Source organism: Lissotriton helveticus, chromosome 4_1 (genome assembly GCF_964261635.1).
Source record: "Lissotriton helveticus chromosome 4_1, aLisHel1.1, whole genome shotgun sequence".
In the NCBI taxonomy this organism is placed as follows: domain Eukaryota; kingdom Metazoa; phylum Chordata; class Amphibia; order Caudata; family Salamandridae; genus Lissotriton; species Lissotriton helveticus.
In genome coordinates this window covers 1,600,230,175-1,600,255,957 of record NC_136063.1, presented here as the reverse complement: position 1 = coordinate 1,600,255,957, position 25,783 = coordinate 1,600,230,175, and the positions used below count along the sequence as shown (strand labels likewise).

At 45.5% G+C, this 25,783-nt stretch overlaps 1 protein-coding gene across 1 annotated transcript in view; it reads left to right on the top strand.

Annotated features, from left to right (window-relative positions):
* ANLN (anillin, actin binding protein) overlaps positions 1–25,783 on the top strand; it is a 262,650-nt gene that overhangs the window by 118,495 nt on the left and 118,372 nt on the right. Inside the window, exons 13-15 of the mRNA XM_078688221.1 lie at positions 2,377–2,512; positions 5,542–5,733; positions 25,612–25,738. Coding sequence (XP_078544347.1) covers positions 2,377–2,512; positions 5,542–5,733; positions 25,612–25,738 — 455 coding nt within the window. The remainder of the gene's footprint in view (positions 1–2,376; positions 2,513–5,541; positions 5,734–25,611; positions 25,739–25,783) is intronic.

Below are 25,783 nucleotides of genomic sequence, written 5' to 3'. Positions count from 1 at the left end.
TAGGTCTCGCATTTGGGAGAGTTTAAGCTATTGGCATTGTAAATGGCATAGCCTTTTATTTATGTTTTGAAACACTTAAATAAAAGACATTGTCATTTACAATGCCAATAGCTCAAACTCTCACAAATGCGGGACCTATTGCATTGCAAATGCTTGTTTTTCTATGGCTTGTGCTGTGGTCCTATGACACGCAGTCAAGCTATTTTTTTTTTTAAAGTGCTTGAATACTATTCTGAAGATTTGCAGAACTGCAGGAAGTCGAGCATTGTTCTGACAGTCCTGGAACACTGACGAAGCCCCCGGGCTCCCCTACCGCTGCGCCTCCTGTACAGTATGAGCTGTGCACGCTATGTACCCAGCAGGAGCTCGCCTTGCCTTCAGCTGTTGTTGCTGGCACTCACCCTCTAGTGGCCCGGTGTGGGAGAAGAGCTTGCGCTCGGCTGACGTCAGCGGTGCGGCCACTGCGCTTGAAGGCTGCTGGAGTGCGAGAATGGCACGCGGGCAAAGAGTTGCCGGCGGAGCAAGGAGTTGTGCGGGGGGCACGCGGGCAGCCGAAAGGGAGAGGGAGCCGGAGCCTCAGGAGGACGCACGGGTGGAACAACGGGGTGTAGGGGCGCCTCCCGCTGCCGCCAGCAGCCATGGCCCAGGCGTTAGCTGCGATCCTCGGGACTTTACTTGGACTTGTGGCTGTGGTGCGGGAAGGCGAGACCTACACAAATAAGAGAGCTGCGACCCCTGCGGATGAGACAGATCTGGATGCTGGATGGCGGTCAGCCCCCCTGTTTGTTGTGCTTTTGGTTGATGGTCGCCGGTGCAGAAGAGAACCGATGGCATGGGACGTCGCCTGCCCCTGTAGTGCTGACAGTGCCCCATCCAAGCAAAGGGAGTGCACGGGGACGGGGGCATCTGTAGTTTAAGGGGAGTGTGTTCATGTAGAGGCCCGTGGGGTGGGTGAGCCCTTCTCAATCAGTGCATGCAATAGTGTGCGGACTTGGCAAACTCCTCACCTGTGACTCAGTAGGGTGACCAACCGTCCGTAAATTTCACCGACTGCCTGTAATTTGGGCCTCTTGTCCGTAAGGGTTTCTTCCACGGACGCCTTTTGTCCGTAATTTCAACCATTAGCGTGAGCTGCCCCCCTGCAAGCAGCCTGTAACTCACTGCAGGGTCCAGCTCACACCCCTGCTGTGATCTGTGGCCTGCAGCAGCCCCTCCCAGACCTGGCACAGACTATCAGGCCCATTATCATTATGTATGTTGCCCTAATTATCACATATAGAATGATAATGGACCTCTCTGCCCATTGACAGCATTTCGGCCCATGTTTTTTCCAGTGGGGGTAAGGTGGAATCGAAATGTCCTGATTAAATAAATAAAACCCTTTCACAATCTTTGAGGTTTTAACTATTACATGCCTGCTACAAACAACGTACATGCTTTAAAAGGGGCTTCTGAAGAGGTTTGCATGAGTCCTTGAAAATGGCAGACGTCTATAGTGTAACGGACATCTCTGTATGGAGTGGGCTGCAGTATAATACGCAATGTGTCTTTGGCATGATAAGAATGTCAAGTGTTGGTAAAGCAATAACATGGAACGTGCCGAGGTCTCTGCAAAAAAAGAACAGGCTGTGTGTCAAACGATCCGTGCAAAGGCACTATCTCAGGGGACTCTGTGGGAGCGGTAAGGCGGGTGTCCTTGGAGGTCTTCTCACAAATGACGTGTGCTGTTTTTATGACATCGTACGCTTTTAGGGCTACAATGTTAGAAGCATGAAGGGGTGAGTGAGCGCTGTACGTGTTTCAAGGCCCTCTCTGGCAAATACGTTGAAACAAAGAGAAATTAACTGCTTTATTCAGTACATTATAAAGTGTCCCTTAAAGTGTCACACGTAATGTATTAAATGTGGCCTTAAATATTTAATTGTCTTATGATTCGAGCCATTTCATTAGTCCTTGTATCCTTATATTTCAGCAGCGCTCTTAAATATATGAAGACCAACCTGGGGCATACAGGACCCCCCCATATTAGAGGCACTGTAAGAAGCCTTTGTAATCCTGAATGCAGTCTTGTATCGAAGTTATGTTAGAAGTTTTAAACATTTTTATTATTTCCTAATGAATTATCAGGTACTGTTTGCCCTTTTTTGTATAAAATGTAGCTGTTGAATTTGAGATTTACTTTCCCCTTGATGGAGGCTAACACAAGTGTCCAGTTTGTTTGTTACATGAAGTTTCAAACCAAGAGCAGAGCTTTATTTGTGAAAGGAAAATGTATACTTTTTTACTTGCGTGTTATGTCATGTTAACATTATTTGTCTTTGAATTGTATTATGTCACCTTTAAAAGTTGGTGTGTACAATGTTTGCTTTACACTAGGATCTAAATAATGAGATCAACCTGCAGCAGACTGTGATACATCAAGCAAGCCAGGCACTTAACTGCTGCACAGACGAAGAACATGGAAAAGGCTCTCAGGAAGAAGCAGAGGCTGAACGATTGCTTCTTATTGCAAGTAAGATCCAAACAGTGCAACTCCATACCTTGCGCATGCTTCAAAAAAGCGCATATGGAACACAAGTGTATTTAGGATGTATTGATCGTAGCCTTTAAACATGCCCTGTATCCAACGCATGAGATTAATCTGGTATACATGCCAAGGCTGCCACTTTACTTGGTGCATAGCCTTTAATTTCTGTCTGCATTTATTTTTAAAAGTGGATGAAATTAAAAAAAAATATGGCTTTTTTAAGTAACTCTGTGCTGTCTTTTATGAATTATAGGTCAACAGCTTAGCAGATGGACAGCATTGGAAATAAAAAAACAGGATGCAATTTCAAATAATTGGCATATATCAACGTACATTTGTGATATAATGCTAATATTTACCAGTGGATGTATTATGTTAGATTTAGCAGCTTAAGTAGCTAAAACATGACGGACATCAAAGTATTAGTGCACTTCTATCAGTTAAATAATTATTGAAATATGCAGTTGTACGATTTAATGTATCCGCAAAACACAAAATAAATATGGATAAATACAGACTGAAATGTAAAAAAAGAAATATATATATATATATATATATACTATAAAACCGGGAGTCCTATTCATAATATACAGTCTATAGTAATGTTTAAGGGTTCTTACACAAAAGTTCATGCAAAAAAGTACTACTTTTAACTGTGTAAGGTGGACTCTGGTCATTGGGAGTGTTTATTTGTAAACTGATGTTACTAAGAGGAACGTAGTTAAAATACATGCCTGAAAATGGCCTGCTAGTGAAGGGGAAAGCATATGTATATCTGTGTGGAAACAGATGGCTGCTGGTATTCTCCATTTCTCGGCTACTAACCAGTAATCAGCCGATATCCCCACATTGCAGAAGAACTGATAACCTTGCAATTGATCGATCCTTTTTTTTTTTTTTTTTTTTTTTTAAACCTTTATTTACGCAAAATTGTACACCGCTATTTAGCCGAACATCCCAGGGGCACGGCAGCAACTTAAAGACATAGCATCACGGCATACATCGATCATATTGTCAGATAAGTGAGGTTTAATTTTACGTTTAACTCAGGATAACATCAGGAACGGAAAAAGCTCCAATATAGCGAAAAGGAGGTGGGAATCAGGTGCCGAGCCGTAAGTAACGGTCACATCATAGGCAAGCCAAACAATAAGTCCTGCAGAATGAAGGCGACCATCAGGAAGACCTGGGTAACGCAGCAGAGACATAGGATATATATGCATACAATTGCTACACACATCAATCAAGCGCCAACCCAGTTACACCAATAATGCAGCAACCGCTAGGACACAGCTTACGAAAATTCAGTGAAAACTCTGGAATAACCCAGCCGGCTGACCCCAAACCCAGAAAAAGAAGAAAGGAAAAGAAATACCAGAAAAGCGAAGAAAAAGGCCATAGAAACAAATTAGGAATAAAAAGAAAAACCCCTCCCTCTACCCCCCACCCTGCACAACTGTAGATGGCTACGGCCTACCCCCCTTTAGCAGCGTGCCTGTCGCCCAGTACCTAAACCCGAAATATAGAAGAAAAGTTAATAAAAGAGGGAAAAAGAAAGCGGAGGAGGAGAAAAATCAGTATGGAAGCATCCAATCATCCATCCCTGGAGCCCAGAACCACAAAGTCAACACCGAAGCGAGAGCTGTGGCAAGCAAAACAACTCGTGTCCCTCGTTATCACCAGGTAAACCAACACCATCAATCAATGAAGCAGACTCAGCCCTGTCCCGTGCGCTCGGTCACACCAGTTGAGTACATCCAACCAGCCACCAAGATGAGGAATGTGGGCGACAAGGAGATGCCAGTGGGTTGTTTTCTGACATCCGCCGTCAGCAACAGTGTTCTGTGAAGGGCGTCAAATGAAAGCTCCTCGAACAGTACCAGTCCCCAATACCAAGCGAGAGCCGATAGTTCCGTTGTCATCGCGGGAGACTGGCCCTCTAAAGCCGCCACATCCACCGGTGAGAGCTCGGCAGACCGCTCCGATTCAGGGTGTGGCATAACGTCCTGAGCGCGCGGATAGTCGAGCAAGGCGTGTCCGGGTACGGGAGTAATGGCCTCCAATTTGCGTCTCAGATCGCGAGCATTGCAGATCATGGCGCCACGAAGGGCACAGAGAGCAATCAGAACATCCCGGACCCCTGGCGACATCCCAGGAGCACAGTCCACGGCGCTCATCTCCTCCATAGGCTCTACAGCAGGTTCCGCCATTTTAGTCGGGGCGTCACTGACCCACACATCTGATCGGGCATCCTCTCGCCCCCCACCAGAGCAAAGGTGAATCACAGATGCGAAGGTGGCAAACTTCATAATGTGCACAGAAAAGGACACAAAGGCAGCCTCAGCGGTGTCAGGGTATCAATCACACACCAGTGCCCTCAAGTCTCAAAACACCAACCCCTCGGTGAACAAGATGGCGCTCAGACGTACCTCGGGAGAAATGCAGGGAACGGCCGAGCCATACACAGACAAAGTCCCAAAGGAAATATAATCCCCCGGTTCCTCAGCGCACCACCGGCCCGCAAACCACGAGATGGACCGGCGATCGCAGCAAGAGTCACACGTGTCGGGCGGATCACTCCGGGCAGCCAACTCCTCCCCGTCACAGGGAATCACCAGCAGGATAGCGGGGGCCGGCCGTTCCCCGTACGCAAAACCCCGGATCAGCCGCTGCGGAGGGCCGGATAGGAGACGTGAGCAGATCTCCGGATCTACGGCCGATGGAGAGGTCGGGAGCACATCACCGAGCACCGCCACACTTCCCCTCCATAGGAATGCGGCTCGGGGACAGGATAGTATGCAGGATCGGTACACAAAGCAACAAGGTCGGCGGAGCCGAGTGCCTAGGCGGCCATCTCGGTCTCCGGCTTGGCTCCTCCCCCGCAATTGATCATTCTTTATACTGACTGCATATTATGGCGTAACAATGTAATGATACCTTCTTGCCTGATTCATTCCTATTACAAATAATAAGACATTGCTGACACAGAAAATAATTTCTTTATTTTGTTACAGCTGAAAAAAGAGCAACTTTAATTGCAGAACTCAATAAGTTGAAGAGTGAAGGACCTCAGGGGAAAAAAAATCAAAACCGAGCCGGAGCTGCTGCTGCTAACGACTTTGTACCATCTCGTGGGGTTATTTCATTATCTGAAATACGACTTCCTTTGAAAGCAGACTTTGTATGCAGTTCAGCTCAGAGACCAGGTAACGCATGAGAGCTTAGCAAGCATAATCTCAACAAGATTGTACAAATGGTACTTGTATAACATCATTATCACGTGATAATTATTAGTGTTTATCCTTTGTAAAGTGGTTGCTCTAATACCCTTATGTCAATTGAACAATCTACTTAGTAAGAAAGGGGCTACAAGCAAGCCCCCCAAATCGTCAGTGCCAGACTTGCATTACCCTACTGGTGCCCCGAAATTCACATTCATTAATTGCATTCTGTCCTCTTGTCTGCCTTTACAACTAGAGATTAGTGAGGTACTTCAGTTTGTAAGTGAGGAATTATAATAGAGGTCTACCAGGGCCATGTATATTCCAGATTTCCAGGATGCCAATATAGAAGAAATACTTGCAAATAATGCAATTAAGAATCCTTCACACATTTAATACTTTTCATGAAAATGGGACATGGATCTGTCCTTTGTGGTACACTGTTTGACAACCTTGTTATAGCATAACTGGAGTTTTTTTGTGTAATGTGAGCAGTGAGCACGAACAGGATGTCTCCTGTATAAGTTACTCTTATTTTGCCACAACTCAGTCTTTACATTATGCTGCCACTTAAGGGCCGAAACCTATCCACATCAAGTTTTGTCTCTCTTGTGTAACTAGTTGCCCAATGTTGAGCTTAATGAGGCTGATATGTAGTGTTGGGGTCCACCAAGTAACAGCAAAGTACTTTATTGTTTGAGGTGTACAAAGTCACAAATACTTGATTAGACCTCTGATGTGCTTCATACAATTAATGAGATGAAAAGGAGCCTTGTAACTGAATGCATGCAAAAGTCAAAAACCACTTTATTCGATTTTTTTTTTTAAATCATAAAAGCATGCTACAATTAAAAGGGCATTTCAATTACATAAAAATTCATACAATAAAATGTCATGATTTATGCAAAGATTAAAAGACATATAAATAGTAACAAAAATAATTCATGTCTAAAAAGCAGTTTTTCGCCCATCACAGACCCCAATGCTACATTTTCAATCTCCTCCTCCTGATCCTGACAGCTGCAACAAGGTAATTAGCCACACTAAACATAACCAAGGGTGATTCTAGCATTTGAAGATACAAAAGAGCTGGTTTTGCCTGTAGAAAAGCTTTACCTTTAAGCAAAGGGACCAAATACTTCGTTCTTGGGGTATTATAAAAAGGACAAAACAACGTGAGGTGCATGTTATCTTGTAATGAAAAATTATCAATCTTGTAATGAAAAATTATCACATTTGCACACAGGTGCATCCTCAGGCTTATACCAACCATTGCTATCCCAGAGGACCGTATAGATTTGGTTAAATCGAAATTTAACCAGGAGCCACCTGTGAAAAGGGATGTTTAGCTATTCAACCGTACCTTGCTGTAGTAAACAGGTGATCGTCATGTAATGGGCTCTGACCGAGGGCTTGATTAGTTGGTTTGCCTCCCGATCCAAACCCTTCAGTTTAGGAAAGTTATGCTTGACCCAATCTAGGTCTACTTTTTTTAGTCCCGAAGGACAGGAAAATATCTCAGGGCGCCCTAGTTCTATTGAACACTTGTTAATATATGACAGCCAGTCAATATCTTTACATTTATCAAGTTTTAAACAATCCATCAATATTTTATGGTTCAGGCTTAGGTTATTATTAATCCAAACCCTAATCCATAAAAGAATGGGTGCCATGGACAGGATATCAGTAATGTACCCCAGTCCGAGCTCCTGGTGGACTGAAAAAGTGGCTGTCGACTGAGGGAGCCCTAACATAGACCGGAGGAACTTATTTTCCTCCCTTTGGATAGTATCATTTTTAGCATATCCCCACAGGCCCGCTCCATACCTTGCTATTGCAAGTGTTTTTGCCTTATACAAAGCTATTAATGCACCGCTCGGTTTCCCTCCAAGTCTCCTCGCAAAGCTTAAATTTGCATTGGCCGAGCTCCTCACCGCTTTAGTTTTGGCTATTATTTGTGGAGTCCAACTCCCCTTGTTATCAAATATTACTCCAAGATATGTAAAAACTTTGACGCTAGTGATTGCTTCACCGTTACAAAAAAAGGGTTTAGTATTAGTTTTAACAGCCCCAGTTGTCATAACATGTGATTTTGAGTTATTTACCACTAGGTCAAGTGAGGACATAAAATCGCTAAATGTGTTTAATAATCTTTGGAGACCTAAATGTGTCCGGGCTATTAATGCAGCGTCGTCCGCATACAGGAGAACAGGAATAGGAGTATCTCCTGCACGCGGGATGTCCAAGGATGCAGTTTAAAGTTTTTTCTCCAGAGAATTTATATATAAAGTGAACAGCATGGGGGCAAGAATGCAGCCTTGGCGCACACCCCTGCCAGATTTAAACCATGTTGTTCGATTACCTTCTTGATTCATTCTAATAGGTGCCTTTAGATCTTTGTGGAGTTCAGCTAGAAAATGGACAAGAGGTGGGTCAAGGCCCCATTTTAACAGCATGGACCATAGCCGAGACCTGTTAACCAGGTCGAACGCTGTAGACATGTCCATGAAGGCCACAAAAATTAACCCCTTAGAGGCCCTTGTATATTTTGAAATAATCAAGTGTAAATTTAAACATTGGTCCTCCGTGCCTCTTCCTGATCGAAACCCATACTGGGCATTGGACAAAATATCATTGTCCAGCGTCCACTTATTAATTCTAGCAAGCAGTACTTTGCCCAGGACCTTCATAGAAGAATCCAACAAGGATATAGGACGGTAACATTTGGGGTCTCACCTTTGCCCTTTTTTAAAAATAGGCACAATGATTGAGCATAGCCAGGTTTTAGGGAAACCCCATACAAGTACACAATTAAAAACATTCGCAAGTATTATTGCCCACACCTTTGAATTTGATTTATAAAGATCCAATGGCACCCCATTCGGTCCCGGGGCTTTGTTCCCAGCAGAACCTTTTATCGCTACCTCAACTTCAGATACACTAAACTCTAGTTTGGGTAGCATATCGGTGGGGCAAGGCATATGAAATGTCTCAAATACCTCATTACTCCCATAAATTGCAGAAAAATGTTTAAGCCAGTCTGCTTCAGGGATATTTACTTCAAGATCTGTATTTCGTGTTTGGGCAAATAAAGGGTTATTAATTATTGACCAGAATTTAGAGCTTTGTTTGAGAGTGGCAGATTCCATTAATGAGTCCCAGGCTTCTTCTTTTATGACTTTTTTCCGTATTTTCACCACCTCAGCGTAGTTCTTCCTAAGTTGGGCAACCAGTGACTTGTCTCTAGGAGTGTGTTTAAGCGCTCTCAACAATGCAGAGTGAGCTTTAGAACATGCATGATCAAACCAACCATGGACTGGGGCCGGTCCCCTCCTTGGGCTAACTGTGAGCTCATCATCCACTCTAGAGCAAATAGCCTCAAAGGCGGCAACTACCTCCCCCCCCCATGTCTGGATCCCTGCATGTATCAAATTCAACTGCCAATTCTTGTTCAATCAAACCTAGAAAGTCCTCAGGACACACTCTACACCATTTTAGTCGCCTCCCTTGATCTTTGCTCCTAACATCCTTCACAGAAGTGCCCAATGAGGCACTTTTGAGGAGACAAAGAGACCCATCCATAACAAGCGTCACCGGGTTATGATCGCTAAACCCACTTAATATGGCATTGTAGAAAATTACATAATGAAGAAGACCTGGGGACATAAATATATAATCAATGATGGACTCACTTCCCCTTGCATTATATGTGACCACACGATCACTTGGGTCAGAAAACCCTGGTTCGTATAAATCATTGGAGGATAACAAATCTTCCATAGCTGAACCCTTTATACTGTGCTCAAAATGTGGCAAAGTCGTGTGATCAGGACAATCCACATCCTCAATCTGGCAATTTAACCCACACAAATGAACATTAAAATCTCCCATTAATATGAGTTGTACAAAAGTGGTTTGCTTTGACACATAATCAGTTAAAAAAGAAGATAACCTTTGTAAAACAAAATTTGGAGCACCCCCCTGCATTGAGTTATAGCAATTTATAATAACCATCTTGTTTTTATCTGGTAAGAGGATTTCCAACAAATGAAAATAGTGTGAAGAGCTGGGGATTTCCTTAACACTACCAGCTACATTGACGGACACTAGGAGCATCAGACCCCCTTTATCCCTTCCCACCGGGGAACTCTGGGCTTTAACAAAGAATGATGTGTAGCCATCCAGCCAAAAAACGTTGTCCCTGGACCAAGTTTCTTGTAAGGCCACTATATCATACTCTTTAAGCGTTTTTAACCAAATAGGGTCTTCCTGCTTCGAACGTAATCCCGCAATATTCCAGGACAACAACTTAACGTTTTCCCGGCCAATTTCAGTTGGGCCATCACAAACTATAGATGATATGTTAGAGGGTGACATGATAATAGCATTATCGTGGCCGTAAGCTTTTTTCTCAGTTAGCATGCACTAGTCAGTCAGTGTCTGCTTGATTGGCAAGTGCCGCAAATCTATTAGACAAAATTAAATCGTCTCTGGGCATGAACCTTAAAGTATTAACTGTACCGCCTCCACCCCTAGATTGCTGGGTAACCCATTGATTAGCTTGTAGAGGGGAATTTGCCCTGTCTTCTTACCATGGGTTTTTATTATGAAACGGCCTAATTTTCTCGCCACCAAATAACATGTGTACAGGCGGATAGAAAAAACCCAGGGGCATGGCATGAACGCCCTTACCTACTGGGTCCAGGGGGGAAGCATCCCAAAAGAGGCGGCTAGTTATGTTGCGTGATTTAAAATTGACTATTACACAGTCACCTATCACACATTTCTTTGTATGACCCACCCAATTAACCCTTCTGCCCGTCAGTATATTATCTGCAATATTACTTTCGCCCGAACAGTTTGCATTGCACCATTTTTTTATGTTACTAAGCAAGGTTTCATGTGATTCTACCTCCCCGTCAGCTAACTTAGGCACATTTACCAGTATTGCTACAAAAGGTGTTGCCTCTGGTGGTAAATTAACTGGGGGTGCCGTACCCGACCGCCCCCCCTGTAAGCCTCGGGCCCTTTCCGATAGTGTGGAACTAGGCATAGTTTCCAAAATAGGTGTGGGTATACCCTTATCAACTTTTCCTTTATTGGGCGCAAGGTTACCAGTGACCGTGTTAGCCAAGGGACCGCCAGCCTTGGGTGCAGGTACCTGTAAAGCTGGTGTACACATCACAGTTTGTATGGGGGGCATAGGGACCTGTGTGTTTAAAAAATCATTTATACGGTCACATTTCACCATGAGGCCCTTCACACAGTCCTTCAAAGTCCCAGTTATATCTTTGGCAATCTGAATTAGAGCGGATTCCAGTCTGTCAGAAAAGAGTTTTTCTAATAATGATGAAATGCCCTCCTCTGTGATGTATGTGGCAGGTTGACCCCCAATCTGGCCAGATGTATCAGGCAAAATGAGTTTCTTGGCTGGCCTCTTTCCATATTTTTTAGAGGGTTTAGTCAGTGCTTTCCTTGATATACTCTCCTTAACACCAGAAACAACAGGTGTGTGAGGTATCACCGTTTCTGGCAGTTCCGGGATAGGAAGTACAGTGGGGGTCTGCGGCATGATTGGTCTACATGTCTCAATAATGACCCTCGGTTCCAACGGAATACAGTTGATGGAAGAAGTATTAGTTGTACCTGAGCCCTCTTGAGTACCTTCAAGGCCCAGCTCCCGCTCTGTGACCGCAATCTGAGTAGAGAGTCCGTCCACTTTCGTGGTCAGATATGTTATAATACTGGTAGTATATTTTGGAACTTTAGCTTTCACTTCCCCCACCGCAGACGTTGGTAACTTTCGCTTACCCATGGTGAAAGGGACGTGGCCCGTCCCGTCCCTGGTCGTCCTTGGACGGCCTTAGACGGCCCGCCCTCTGCCCGGGCTCCGCGCGAGTTCCGCGACGCGGGAGGAGCCGCTGTTTCTTATGCGCCACCGGGCGCTGAGGGCTGGCGCTGCTGACGCTGGACCCGGCGTCCCCGGGAAAGAGCAGGGGGCGCTGGGAAATGTAGTCGCTCCGAGGGAGGGAGAGCGCTGCAGGAGATCCGGTGTCGGTTTGCGGGTCCCGTGCCTCTGGACCTCCGCAAACCATGCCCCTCAGTGGAATGCATGCAATTTTCCTAGGCTTTCAGTTCCTGTAGATTGTGTACAGAAAGCATGAACTGACAGTAGAGAAAAAGGTTTGATTCACATTCTTTGCTGAACCCACGGCTTAGAGCAGCATTTAGGTCTGCAACACATGAGGGCAACAGACTCCAGTCCTCAAACCTAAGCTTTGTAGCTTGAAGAATATAGAGCAGAGAGGGCATAGCGTTCTCTGGAAATGCTGCTAATAAGTGGTGAGTCTGAGATACGGAAGTAGTTAATTCTGTAGTATTTGTGCAGACAGAGGAGACTCGTTTATGGAGTTTTCTTTTTGTGTTGTCTGGATTTAGAACTTTGTGATAGGTAAATGGTGATTTGTGTACACAATTCTGGATAGGTACACTTTATTTACAATATAACCCCGAATCTTGAGCGCATAGCCTATAAATAGTACAGCATTAGCTGAATTTGAGTGTGACATGACGGGGGAACCAGTGGAGCTACTTTAGTTTACAGTTGATTCAATCACATTTCTTTTGTTCATGATCAGACCAGCAGTGGAAAGGATGGTTTCTTTTAGGCCCCAGTAATATCTTTCAATTGTCCATTGCCACCATTTGTGCGAGGCACAATGAATGTAGCAGAAGTTAAGACCATATAAGCTTTAATTCCATGCTAGAAGCTTAGATCTGTCTGCTTAAGTGCACTCCGGGATCAGTGGAAACAAAGTGATTTGGTAGAAAGGGCAATGCAGGAAGAGAAGCTGTTAATATTTGTGTTATAGCCTTTTTTGGATCTGCTATTGCAGTGTGCCGCCATTTAGGATTATGAACTCTTCTTGGCCCGATTACATTGTAGATAAGCTTGTTTTGTCAGGCTTTGAGTCAGCTGGCAGAAGATATTTTGGAAGTTGGGAATTATTGGCATTTGAGCACTGTATATCTTGTTTAGCGACTACAACCCCTAGTCTTCTATGTATAAGTTGTATATTATTGAGCCCCTCAATATACTGAATGTGATTTAAGGCCTTTTGGAGAAAAGGCTCTGATCCTGAAGATGTAATTTGGACAAAATGTCTGCTGAGAGAAAGGTGGTGACCAGAGAGGCAGTGACGCCCAAGCACGTGGAAGGTATTTTAAGGAGGAATTGCCTGTTAACTTCCTCGAAGTCCGCAGACAGCCCTGGGATAAATAGTTGGCAGGAGCTATCTGGCTGCAGTTTCTTGAGTCCCTCTACTACCTTGATAGTTGTGCCTTTGATATTGCACCACACTTGTAAGAGTGAAGCTGCTGGTGGAGGTAGATGTGCTCCTGAATGTTGGATAGCTATGGAAGGATGAAAAGGCTTTTAGATCGAGACTTCTAAATGCAGATTCCTTACCTTTTGAATACAAGTGCTCTGGACAAAGGGGGTCTACTTCCTGTCCTGTAAAATATGCTATATTTGCATACCTAAGGAGGTGGCCTCTTTGAAGCTCCTCCCTTGGAATGCTAATCCGTAGGACATCCTGTGAGCGGGTGTACACAATATCTGCCCAAACAGGCTTTGTTTCTGGCCTCCTGAGAGCAAAGGACCTGACTTTTGGAGGTCCGAAACGTCTGTGGTGGCAGGCTTGCAAAAACCAGTCAGTCAGCACACCAGTAGCTGTTAGGTTTTCAGGACGTACCTCTCAGGTGCCCTCTGTGTGCATTTATTAATAAATCCAACACTGGCATCCATGTGGGTTTATTAATACAAGATGTTAGATACCAAATTTTTAGTTAGCCATCACATAGCTGGGGAACTCGTTTTCACCAGTGTCCAGCACAAGTACTTAAAATGGCTTTCCTGTTCACTTGTACTGCCATCGATAGAGCTGACCAGCCGAGGGGCATATCTGCTTATGCAGATGTCCTCACATGTAGCATGGTGCACCCTTCCTTCAGAGCTGCAAAGCCTGCTGTAGGATGACTTGCCTATAGTGCATTGAGTGTTTATAGACATGGCACACAGAGATGTGCCATGTCGTGTTTTCACCTTTGTCTGCACCTAGACAAGCAGCCTGAAATGGTGGTCTGGATGTGTTTGGTGAGATGTCCTTTAGAGTGGCACAATTCGTGCTGCAGCCCTTAAGGAACCACTTTATCTTCCTTGCCCTAGGTACCTCTTACTAGGGACTTGCAGAGAGTGATAAAGGTATTGCCAATTGGGTACAATTGCACAGTTTTGGAAAAGAGATCTGGCACTGGGAACCTCCTGGTTAGGAGGAAACTAGTGCACTTCCAGTCAAAATCACACCAAGTACCAGCCACAAAGTGTGTGTGTTGGGGGTTCCTTTACTACAAGTGCCTTATGGTCTCGATGGATTTTTTAACTTTTTGCTGCTTGTGCACTAAATGTGCCCAGTTCAACTTTGGAGAAAAAAGTAGCTGAAGCCCTTGTAAAACGTCTCTGGGGCCTTTCCTAACCAAAAGAAGCAAAACATACTAACGTTCTCAGGTAGGATATCGTTTCACTACTACCAGTTACCTGCCTGCATATAAAATTATCGACACCTCTTTTCTTATAGACTGATGCAACCTCTTCTCTCTTTCCCCTTTCTTCCCCATGATTTTTTCGAATTGTCTCATTGATTCTGCTAAAAGAGGAATCTTTGTTTCTATTTTATCTTCTGGTGGAAACCTTTATAATAGTTGCTCTTGCCAGCGGCCATGCTCACATCGTTTAAAGACTGACCCACAATTCAATGGACACGCACACCACATTTTCACAAGGTTTACCTTTGTTTAAGAAAAAGTAATTCAGTACCATTGTTAGAAAAGGCACTCATTGAAAAATAATCGTTAAGTCTGAAATGCATCATAGAGTAACCAGTAGTTTTTCGTTAATCATGTAAACGTTGAATTCCAATATTAAACCTAGTTGTCGATATACTCACTCGCAAAAAAACAATAGGTTTAATATTTTGATAAATGTAGTATTTTCTGAACATCAAATATAAAGCATGGAAACTTTGATTAACAACTAGGGTAAATGGCAGGAGAGTAAGAATATTGAATCAGGTTGAAAGGATCTGTACAAAGTAATTGGTTACCATTCCAGGCTGTCCATGAAGGGACATGTCTTCATTCAGAAGCGTGCAACACATAAATGCTACAGTGTATCTTTGAATACACCTTCATGGCCTGGCAAACTGAACTAAAATAACCATTTTAGAGACAGAAAAAACGTTTTTTTCACCTCACCACAATGATACCCATAACATTCAAGAACCGTGACAAAGGGTCATCCTCTGTCTGTTGAAAGTGTTCAAGCAGTTTCTTCAGGATGGTAAGAGTTTATTTCAGCCACATGTAAGTGTCATTTCAAGTATATTAGACCCACGGGTAGGACACTGAAAATGACAGATCTGAGCTAGTGGATATGTGCAGTACATTTTATTTTTTATCTGAGCACTGCATGTTTCCTTACCAAAATGATGGATGCTCCTAGTATCAAAGCAATCCTGGACACAGAATTGAGACTAGCGTAGCCCTCCATAAAGTAATTTTAATAAGCTTGTAGCTAAATCTGATCTCCGTTTTATCATACCACTGAATGGTGCAACCAGAGAGCCTTGACTATTCCTATAAAACTAGTGGCAAATAAAGACAGTCTGCCTAATTTCAAATTGCTCCTGAGGCACTTACACTCATATTTTTATTTACATTTATATTAGATGATTGTGTTTCTCGCTTCCTGACATCCTCAGCAGTTTAACATTTTGCCACACCAGGAAAGGCTATACCTTTGCTGCTGCCTGTCTTCAGATTACCAATCTATGGTTGTATATTCCTTGAAAAAGAAATCTAGATGTATTGCAAGCGGCTATGTTGTACTCCTTGAGGAGACCACATTAAAGCAGGCGTTTTGTGTATCACTATTGGATGCTTATTAGCTAGTCACACTTGTAGCTTTTGTAGCAGCTCAGCTAATGTTTCTCAGCTTCATTGGCCTTATTCTCTTTTTCTTTGTCAAGTGGAGTGTTTCTCTGCCATATTGGCTCTTTCTGTATAGTTAAATAAGGTAAACCTGTATTTCCTTCTTGCTTTGCCAAGGTTAACATCAAATGCATGACCTCCTACACATTTCCGAGTTTTATGCCTCACCTTCCCTATCGGCATCGCATTTGATTACTGCATTCCTACAGATCGTAACAACCAAGTATCTAGCTCAGTGCTTCATTTATCTATCCCTTTTCCTTTTCCCTGTCCCCTCTAAGCCGCTAGAGTGCAAGTGTCAATTACCAGATTAGGTCTTCAGCAGCCATCCTTAATGCATTTCATTTAACTTCATACAGTTCCTCTGCACAAAGCATTTAGTAATGCCTGTACTGTCTTCCCCACTTCTTTTCCAAACCTACCACAATCTTTGTGCTAGTCTTTTTTATGGAAAAGAAATGTTTCTGAGTATTCAAGCAAGAAAGACACAATCAATCAGTACATTTATAGAGCGCACTACTCACCCGCGAGGGTTTCAAGGAGGGGGAGGAGGGGGTGCTGCTACTGCTCGAACAGCCAGGTCTTGAGGTGTCTCCTGAAGGTGAGAAGGTCTTGGGTCAGTCGGAGGTGGGTGGGTGGGTAGGGAGGAGAAAGATCTGCCGCCTGTCCTTCTGGTGCGTGGTATGGTGGCGAGGCTGGCTGAGCGGAGTTGGCGAGTCGGGGCGAAAACGCGAGGCGTTTGTTGAGGTATTCAGGTCTGGTGTTGTGGAGCGCTTTGTGTGCGTGGGTGAGGAGCTTGAACGTGATCCACTTGTTGACGGGGAGCCAGTGCAGGTCTCTCAGGTGGGTGGTGATATTGCTGTGGCGGGGGATGTCCAGGATGAGGCGTGCAGAGGCATTCTGTATGCGTTGTAGTCTTTTCTGTAGCTTGGCCGTTGTCCCTGCATAGAGTGCGTTGCCATAGTTGAGCCAGCTTGTGACGAGGGCTTGGGTGACAGTCCTTCTTGTTTCCGTGGGGATCCATTTGAAGATCTTTCGTAGCATGCGGAGGGTGTTGAAGCAGGAGGAGGAGATGGCGTTGACTTGCTTGGTCATAGTGAGCGATGAGTCCAGGACGAACCCAAGGGTCTCACGTCAAATGGCTGCAGAGGTCTTTGAAGCCTCCTGCCTTGATATGCTGATCACTTAGCCATCATACTTGGAGGTGGTGACATCACCTCCGGTCGGATAATGGCACTGTTTCTGCCCGCAGAGTGTGGGCTCTCGCCTGCAGTGGGTCAGAAACCTGTCAATGGTGGCAGGCAGGTCTACGCCAGCCAGGACACTAGTCTTCTGTATTTTTTATTTTTTTTGCAGGTTTATATAGCGCAAACTTGACTCAAATCGGGTATCCGAGCGCTTTACATAGCACCAGTTGCATTCCATGAGGACACATTCATTTTTTTAGGCACAAGGAGATTCAGTGATTTGCCCAGAATCGCAGGATGTTCAGCGTCAGCCTACAGGTACGCTGTAGGTTTTCAGGGGGCACCTTTTGAGCTGCCCTCTGGGTGCATGTGTAAATAAATCCATCCCTGGAATGAACAGGAGATGTTTGATACCAAACACCTCTAGTTTCAGTGAAGCCATCATGTAGCTGGGGAACTCTTATTTACCACTGTACAGCTCATGTACTCCGAAATGGCTTCACTGTTCTCTCTTAACATCTAAGAATCGCCTTGGACATCACAGGGGCATAATCTGACTTTTTGATAGTTTTAAACTGTGCAAATTAGACCCGACGGTATCAAAGCACTTTACATGAGCGCCAGTTGCATTAGAGACGGACACATTGTGAGAAAGTGACATCTTTCTTGCATGGTATGCCCCCACTTTTTGCTGAATTGCTGATGCGCTTTGACTGAGTGTGCCCTGGGCTTCTGTCAATCAGGTGCCCAGGGCCTGTGTTCCTTCACTAAAAACTGTATTGAAGCTGAAACCCAATTGACATCTCTGGCCACATATCAGCCTCTGGTAAATGGTACCCTAGGTACCCAGGGCATTGTGACCAGAGAAGACCCCTAAGGGCTGCAGCACTTATTGTGCCACCTTTAGGGGCCTAGCACCCTGACACCCACACACTGCCTTTGCAGACTGAGTGCCCAGGTGCAGAACTAAACATTCAATATGGCACACATCCCTGTGTACCATGCCCACAAACCCACTGCCCTGGCATGCATCAGTCACCCCTCTAGCTGGGTGCCCTATGCCAGTGGTGTGGGCACAGGTACATGAGCCCTGTGCCCCTACAGTGCCCAGGGCCATTCCTGGGCACTGTAAGTGCAGCGATGCCATTAAGAGTATTTGGTGCTGTGAGTTTGTCATTACGAACTCCAAAGCACCATAATGGCTACACTGAAGACTGACAAGTTTGATATCAAACTTCTCAACACATTAAACCCACACTGATGCCAGTGTGGGATTTAATGTAAACTGCACTACAGAGGGCATCTTAGAGATTCCCCCTGAAACCTAACCTACAATCCACGTTTTGTCTGAGAGGTTGCCTAGGCTGCCACACAGCAGACCTGTTGCTGAACCCCTGGGTGGAGAGCCCCCCGCTCTCCTGGGCCTGCAACGATGCACATCCTGGGCGAGGTGCTAGGTCTCCTCCCCCAGGATGGGCATGGGGAAGCTTCAAAGGCATACCTATCCTCATGGCTAAATACACTTGATCTATTATCTCGAACTCTGTTAACACCCTGCACCGATTTGTACTACATGCTTGACCCATTTACTTATTTGTATGAGTTGTCTTATTACTCACGTGATGGGCTTTGCAGCCACCTATCCGTACTGTATGATCTATTGATTTATTGTTTGACTATGTTCCCTCATGTACCCCTCTATGTAAAGCGCTCTGATATCTGTGAAGATCTTGTTCGCGCTATATAAAACTTTGAAATAAATAAAATAAAGTACCACCTTTGCGAGCTTCTCCAGACCACTTGCTGTACTCGGCAACTGGCCCCCACCGGTTCTGACCCCCACTCTGGCGGGAAACCCTACATGAGGGAAGGGGGTGTGCCAGCATGTGCCAACTCCACTCCTCGGGTGGGAGAGGCGAGGTGAAGCACAACTCTGGGCTCCGGCCATCTTGAGGATGGGGAGCCCTGCCCAATCAGATAGGCTACTTTCCCCCTCCCACAGGAGAGGAGCAGGATAGGGGGTGTACTCACCCGAGGACCGGGACCAATTGGTCCCTGCTCTTCCCCCTACCTTTAACGCCCCTAAATTTAGTATTTAGGGGCACCCTGAACCTTCCTTAGATCTTGATTTCGAAACATGAAAGAAGACCAAGAAGACGACCTGCCGTGCAGCTGCTAACAAGAGGACAACACCAACTGACTTGGCCTCAGCCCAACAGACCTGTTGATCCTTAAACCTGCTCCTGCTAAATCCAGGCGTCTCCTGCGGACAGCAACCTCGAGAACCCCGGAGGACCTGCCTGCCTTGACCCGCTTAGAGACTGGGGCTCCCACGAGCAGTGGCTCTGCCAAACAGCAATACCCCTGGTGCCAGCCAGGAACTGCAAATCCGTCCCACTCTGCACCCGCCGAGGCGGGCCTTTGCCTGAGTGGACAAAGACCCTGAGGACGGCCCCCGGCGATTCTGACCTGGAATCCAGTGCCCAAGGACCCTCCTCGACTACCCCTGCAGACTCCGAACCATGGACCACTCCATCTGCGACCAGCAGAGGGTAAGATTTCCCGATGTCCAAATACACCCGGCGCCCCCCGGCCTCCTGTGCCCCACTCCGGGGTGCCTACCAACCCTCCAAGATCCCAACTTCCCCTCGAAGTGTTGGTCGCTCCAGAAGATCCTCCGTCCCCGAGCCTGCAACCTTTGTTCCCTTTTAAAGATAACATTGAGCGCCCGACGGTTCAAAAGTACCCTGCACCTAGCCGCCCAAGTGCCCCAGGCAGTGCAACCTTTGTCCTATCCTACTTCCCCATTTACCCTGAGCAAGTGACCAGGAGCCCAGCTCCCACAGCAGTGTGGCCTGCTAGCCAGCAGCCACCAATCGAAGGCCCCCTGCCTCTCATTGGATAACATTGGGCATTACTACCTCTGCACCTGGCTGCCCCTGTGCTGCTGAGGGTGTACCTACCTGACCCGGGGAGACCCCTGAGTCTATGCCCAGAACCTTAACTCTGCCAGTCGAGTACTTCCTTAAAAGCAGATGACTCACTTTTCTTCCCATGGCTAACATTGACTGGTTTCACTTGGAAATTCTTCTAAGTGTGGAATTTTGGAACTTTAGAATATTCACCTACAATCAGCCGTATAACTAATTCCAATTGACTCACCTGTTATCAGGAGAGACCTCAGTGCTGCACCTTTTAGCCCATGAAAAACGCTGAAAAGTAATTTTAACCGTACTTACCAGTAAATTGAATTTTCTTCCACAGGAAACCATTGACTGTTTCTCTGTGAAATTTCTTCTAAGTGTCGATTTTTGCAAGCTACAAATATTCTTTAAAAATCACACCAACTACCAAAACGTAATTACTTACCTGTTTTAGATAAAGGTCCCTGTGCTGAACCTAGGAGTCCAGAACTGGATTACAAAAGTAACGTGAACATAATTTACCTGCGAAGTGAATTTCCTTCCTTAGGATAACATAGGTAATTTCAACTGAAAAAGTTTCCAAGTGTCAACTTTTAAAATACAATGATATTCCTTAAAAATCACTACTGTAACCAAAACGCTTTTACTTAACTGTTTACAGCTCCCGTCCTGGTACTGAATCTAGGATCCAGTCCTGTGGTTAGAAAAGTAATCCACAAAGTAACTAATTGCATTTATTTATTTATTTATTTTATTTATTTATTTAACTAGGAATTTCCATTGAGCTCAATGTTGTATTGTGTTGCCGATTGCAGCAAACTGTATCTATTGCACTCAAAAAGTCTATTGCCTATTTGAAAAGTATTTAACTAAAGTAACTCATCCTGAGGAAGTATATTTTGATAGCTTGTTGGTTCTAAAATAAAACCACTCTATATTTTGATACAAAACAATTGCCCTAGAGTTCAGTTCTTGAGTGTGAGGCCATTTGCTGACTGAGTGTGTACAACAAATGCTTTACACTGTCCTCTGATACTGCCTTACTGCTCGACCAAGCTACCACTTTAGAGAGTAAGTTTATATCTAACTTTAGCTTATGACTAACCTCTGGGGACTCTATACACACTGTACCTTGCTTTGGTCCAGTATATATAGAGCCACTTTCCTACACACATTCATTTTGTTAGGCACGGGGATGTAAAAAGTAATTTGCCCAGAATCACAGTATCTCACTGCCGAGACTAACCGGGTTCCTCAGCTTCGAGGTCGATCGCTCAAACAGTTGGGTCACTTCCATGACTATATATGTAGTATAGTGCACCCTACCGCAGGGCTCTAAGGCCCACAATTGGGGTGGCTTATCTAGACTGCATGCATTGTCTGTAGGCATGGCACACAGGGGATGTCATGTCATGTTGTGTCTTCACTTTTCTCTGCACCATGGCACGCAACCTGCAATGGTAGTTTGCATGTTGATGCTGAGGTCTCATAGGGTGGCACAATATATGCTACAGCCCTTAGAGAGCCTCTTTAGTACTAAATGCCCTAGGTAGCATGGGTCCATTTGATAGGGACTTACAGGAGTGCTAAAGGTATTGCCATTTGGTGAATTGTACAGTGTTTTGGGAAAGAGAACTGGCACTGGACACCTGCTTAGCATGTACCCAGTACTCTTTTTGTCAAATTTGCATCCGATGCCAGGCAAAAAGTAGGCACTCTGCCACAGGGCCCTTCACTTGTGCCTCTGCAGACAATTGCTCCAACATGGCAGATATCGATAACAGTGGTGATCTTGAGCCATGCTTCATCAGGTTTCATGCAGTTGAGTATAGCGAAGAAACTAATTCAAGGAATGTCCATTCTAACTTCCCCTCTAGCAGTGAATATGGGGGTAATGGGCTCTTCCACCTTAAGGTGGGAGGCACATCTGGAAGAACTAGCGTTCAGAAGAGCAGATATTGTACACCATTCTGATTAAGCGGAGAGCGATACAGCCAGCATTTAAGGCCTTCCTGCCATCACTTTGAGGTTAATCCATCCATATGTTGACTGACAAAACAGCTAGCAGATAGGAGTTGGGTCTCCCCATCTCTACTGAAACTCAGTGTGACACTTGGGTGCAGAAACAGCAGATCTTGCTGTTTATTTGAATAGCAGGGCCAACAGCCTTATTCGGCGATAACATGCTGACCACTAGTGGCGTCTTCACCCAGAGGTGTTCCCTTACATCTTTGCACTTTGAATGCCTTTTCTCTACATTCCTAAGTGTTGGATGTTCGCTTAAGTGTTTGTAGACACTCCACAATAACAGTGTAGTCTGGGATATGCAGTAGGTTTAATCAAATGGTGTTTAGACAATTCAGTAGATCCTCTTCCGCCACATACATCTTGTGTGTTGCCCTGTCATCAGCTCAACTGGTTTGTATAGTGGGTATAGTGAAGGGCTGCTTATCTGCCTTGTTGGCATTTTTCTGTCTTCGAGATCAATCATCCTTGTTCAAGTCCGCGATAGTTATGAAGTTTAAGATGGGCCTAACTAACATGCCTAGAACCCCTTCAATCCCCCGCTGCCTGTCATAGTAGTTCAGTGGGATCTTAATCTCATACTCTCATTTTTCATGTGTTTTGCTTTCAAACCCTTACGCTGTTGCAACTGCTTACATTTAAGACTGTATTTCTAGTACGCATTACGTTGGCTAGATGGGCCACTAAGTTACAGGCACTGAGCATCACCCCTCCATTTACTTCCTTCTTTTTCTGACCAGTTGGTTTCCAGAACCGGAGTTGCTTTGTGCCCAAAGTGGTCACAGCCTTCCATTTAGGGAAGTCCATTACCCTGCCTATTTGCTTTCCCCTCCACATCCACTAAAGCGGAGGAAAGGTTTAATAGATTGGGTTCCAAGAGGGGGGTTTTATCTTGACCATACAGAACGTTCAATTTGACGGGCGGATTTTTATAGGTAATGCTGGCAAGATGGAGGATAAAGCCAGCCAGAAGATGATGTTAACATCGATCCTATTGTGCATAAAAATGTGTTATGCCTAGACTCAGAAGGAACCTCCAAAGCAAATTATTCCACCAGGCCATAGTCCTAAACATAAGCTCTAGCAAGGAGAGTCCTACTGGCAGCGATCCGCAAAACTGAAATATAGGCACCCGCAATACCGTCTCAAAACATTACTGTTTGTTTGGAAGTGCGGCGGGAAGGACTCTTCACACGCTCGGACCCCTCATGTGTTTTTTTTTTTTACATTTGTTTTAGTTTAACCAGTCCTTCTAACCCACCACTTGGTTGGTTACTGTTTGAGAAATCTATTCAAACGGTTAGGTGTCTGCTGGTAATAGTGTCCATGAGAAAAAAGTTACTTGCCTTTGGTAATGATCTTTCTGGTGGATACTCTGTCTACCTGCAGATTCCCCATCCACCTTTCCCATCTCCTGGTTTTGAAGGCTGGTTTTGTTAGTCTAATTATCTGATAGACTACTAGCCGCAGATTCCTTCACGTAGAATTATCCTCAGGCGTGAGACTGAATCCGGAATTTTTTTGCCACAGCATCCCTGCACGCCGGGGGCAGGCCGACATCACACGACTCCGCCCAGGCGTCGTCCGTGCACCTGACGTCAGCGAAGTCACAAAAGCCCCACCCCGGCACGCCTACGTCAGTTTTTTTCCAGTTTTTTCCTTTTCCGCAGGGCCCTTTTTTCTTCACCAATTGTCTTCTGTCTGGTGGAACAGTTGAATGCCTTCGAGCTTCAAAACTTGCACGTCGTGTGGGCATCTTATGTCGGCAACGGATCCTCATCTAATTTGTATGTGATGTTTGGGGGAGGATCACAGCACTACTGATTGTGAGGCGTGTCAACAGTTAAAGCCGAAGTCATAGCGGGAGCGCTAAATGAAATTTCTATCAGCGCGTCTCTCCAGGTCGACCTCCTCCCCTCGATCATCTTCGGCAGACTGCTTCAGATACGGCCGTCTTAGTCGCCTTCGCCCTTCCCTGATGTCGCGAGAGCATTGCTTGCCGGTGGGTAAGTGTCGCAGTTTGTCCCCGGGGGCTGGTGGTCGGCCTTCCGGGGGTGTGGGCTCTCCATGGGTGATGCGGCCCGCGTGTTGTCCTCCTTCGCTTACGCTGTGTCCACAGCTGTGGGCATTCTGCGCATGGGGTCCCGATTGCTCATTTTCTGGCGGACCATCTCTTGAAGGTTCTCCACCAGGGCTCTGGTGGAAGGGAAATCTTACTCCCCTTTGAGGGTTCGCTCCTTTCTTTCCTGACTGGAGCTTGGAGGTGTCCTGCCTCAGGGGATACGGTGCCTTAACACCTTCTGCACCAACACCTTTCGGCGACATGTGACCCGGCGTTCCTCTCCCTCCACCCCTCTGCTGCCAGTCCACTTTTTAGGACCGCTTTCCCCTCCCTGCCGCCACTGTTGACTCCGCCGTCCCGGGAGGCCCACTGGCTGAACTCTCAGGACGCAACATGTTCGCCTCAACCAGTGCTGCCTTTCGGGCCCTTATAACCTTGTGTGTATTGGCGAGGGCCTCCACTTGTTTGTGGGACTCTGCTGAGTGTCTGGGATGCGCGGCTTCCCAGGAGACTGTTCAGTTGGACTTATGGCATCATGCTTTGGATGGCTGGGAGCTGGCAGCCTTTATTCTCCGCTCTGCTCTGGACATCTTGGAGGTGTTGGGCTGGGCCACGGCTTCCTCAGTTGCCCTCCCGTCGCCATGCTTGGCTTCAGGACGGTGTTCCCTGAGAATATTCGGGAGCGGCTCATTGATCTTCCGTTTGATGGCAGCTTGTTGTTCTATGCCCCGGCTGATTCTTCCATCCAAAGGTTCCGGGCGGGGCTCCGTCCTCCTCCACCTTCTCCTCCTCCTCCTTTCCCTCCTCAGTGACTGCTGAGTTGAGCTGGTTTGGGCCTTTTGGATGCCCTAGCTGTAGATGGTATTTGCTGGCCATTGAGTCCTCCTTGCTGGAACTTTGACATTGTTGGCTGCTGGACAGCCCTTGTTGCCTGTGTGTGTGTTTTGTGCTGGAATAGTTACACAGACTTGGCCCTGAGATTAGGCCTCTGTTTTTCTTTGGGCTGATGTCAAGACTTCCGCAGGGCTGTTTTTTCCCGTGACGCTTTGCTTTCTCCTCTGCTGCGGAAGTTCTTCCAAAGAGGGTTCCTGTGTTTTGGGATTTACCGTATCCTATGTGGGGTAGTGGTAGCTGTTATATAGCTATACTCAAAAAGTTTCCAGATCCAGTCTCACACCTGGGGATAATTCTACGTGAAGGAATCTGCGGCTAGAATCGTCTTTACCAGATACATCGTTACCGAAGGTAAGTAACTCGTACAATAAGCTTATAAGTCAGCTGATGTCATTACGACTATAAGGTCACTTTATTGCTACAGTGACCTCATGGTGGGGTCGCTTCCAGCATGGAGATGGAGTCAGAGACCCCTAATGGTATGGAGATCTAGTGAAAAGTTTCCATAACCAATAGGATGCCTGGGATATTCAAAAGGACAAGAATCTGCAGATAGATTAAATATACACGTGAAAGATTGTTACCCATTGAAAGTAAGTTTTTCTTTCAATATGCATGTATTGCCATTAAATCATCCTTGAAAATGTTGCCTGTCCAATCGGTACTTCATTTAATGGAACACACAGGGTTTGATTATTCTGCAATCATTTCCATTTTTCAATAGATTCAGCAAACTACTACTTTCTAATTGTGATCCGGTCTGGAGCAGAGAATATGGTAGCGACACCTCTTGCCAGTACTTTGACTTCTGTGAAAGGAGATGCACTTACATTCTCTACAACCTTCAACCTGTGAGTAGAACATTTTAGTTTGAAGATTTTTCCTGTGGTAACAAG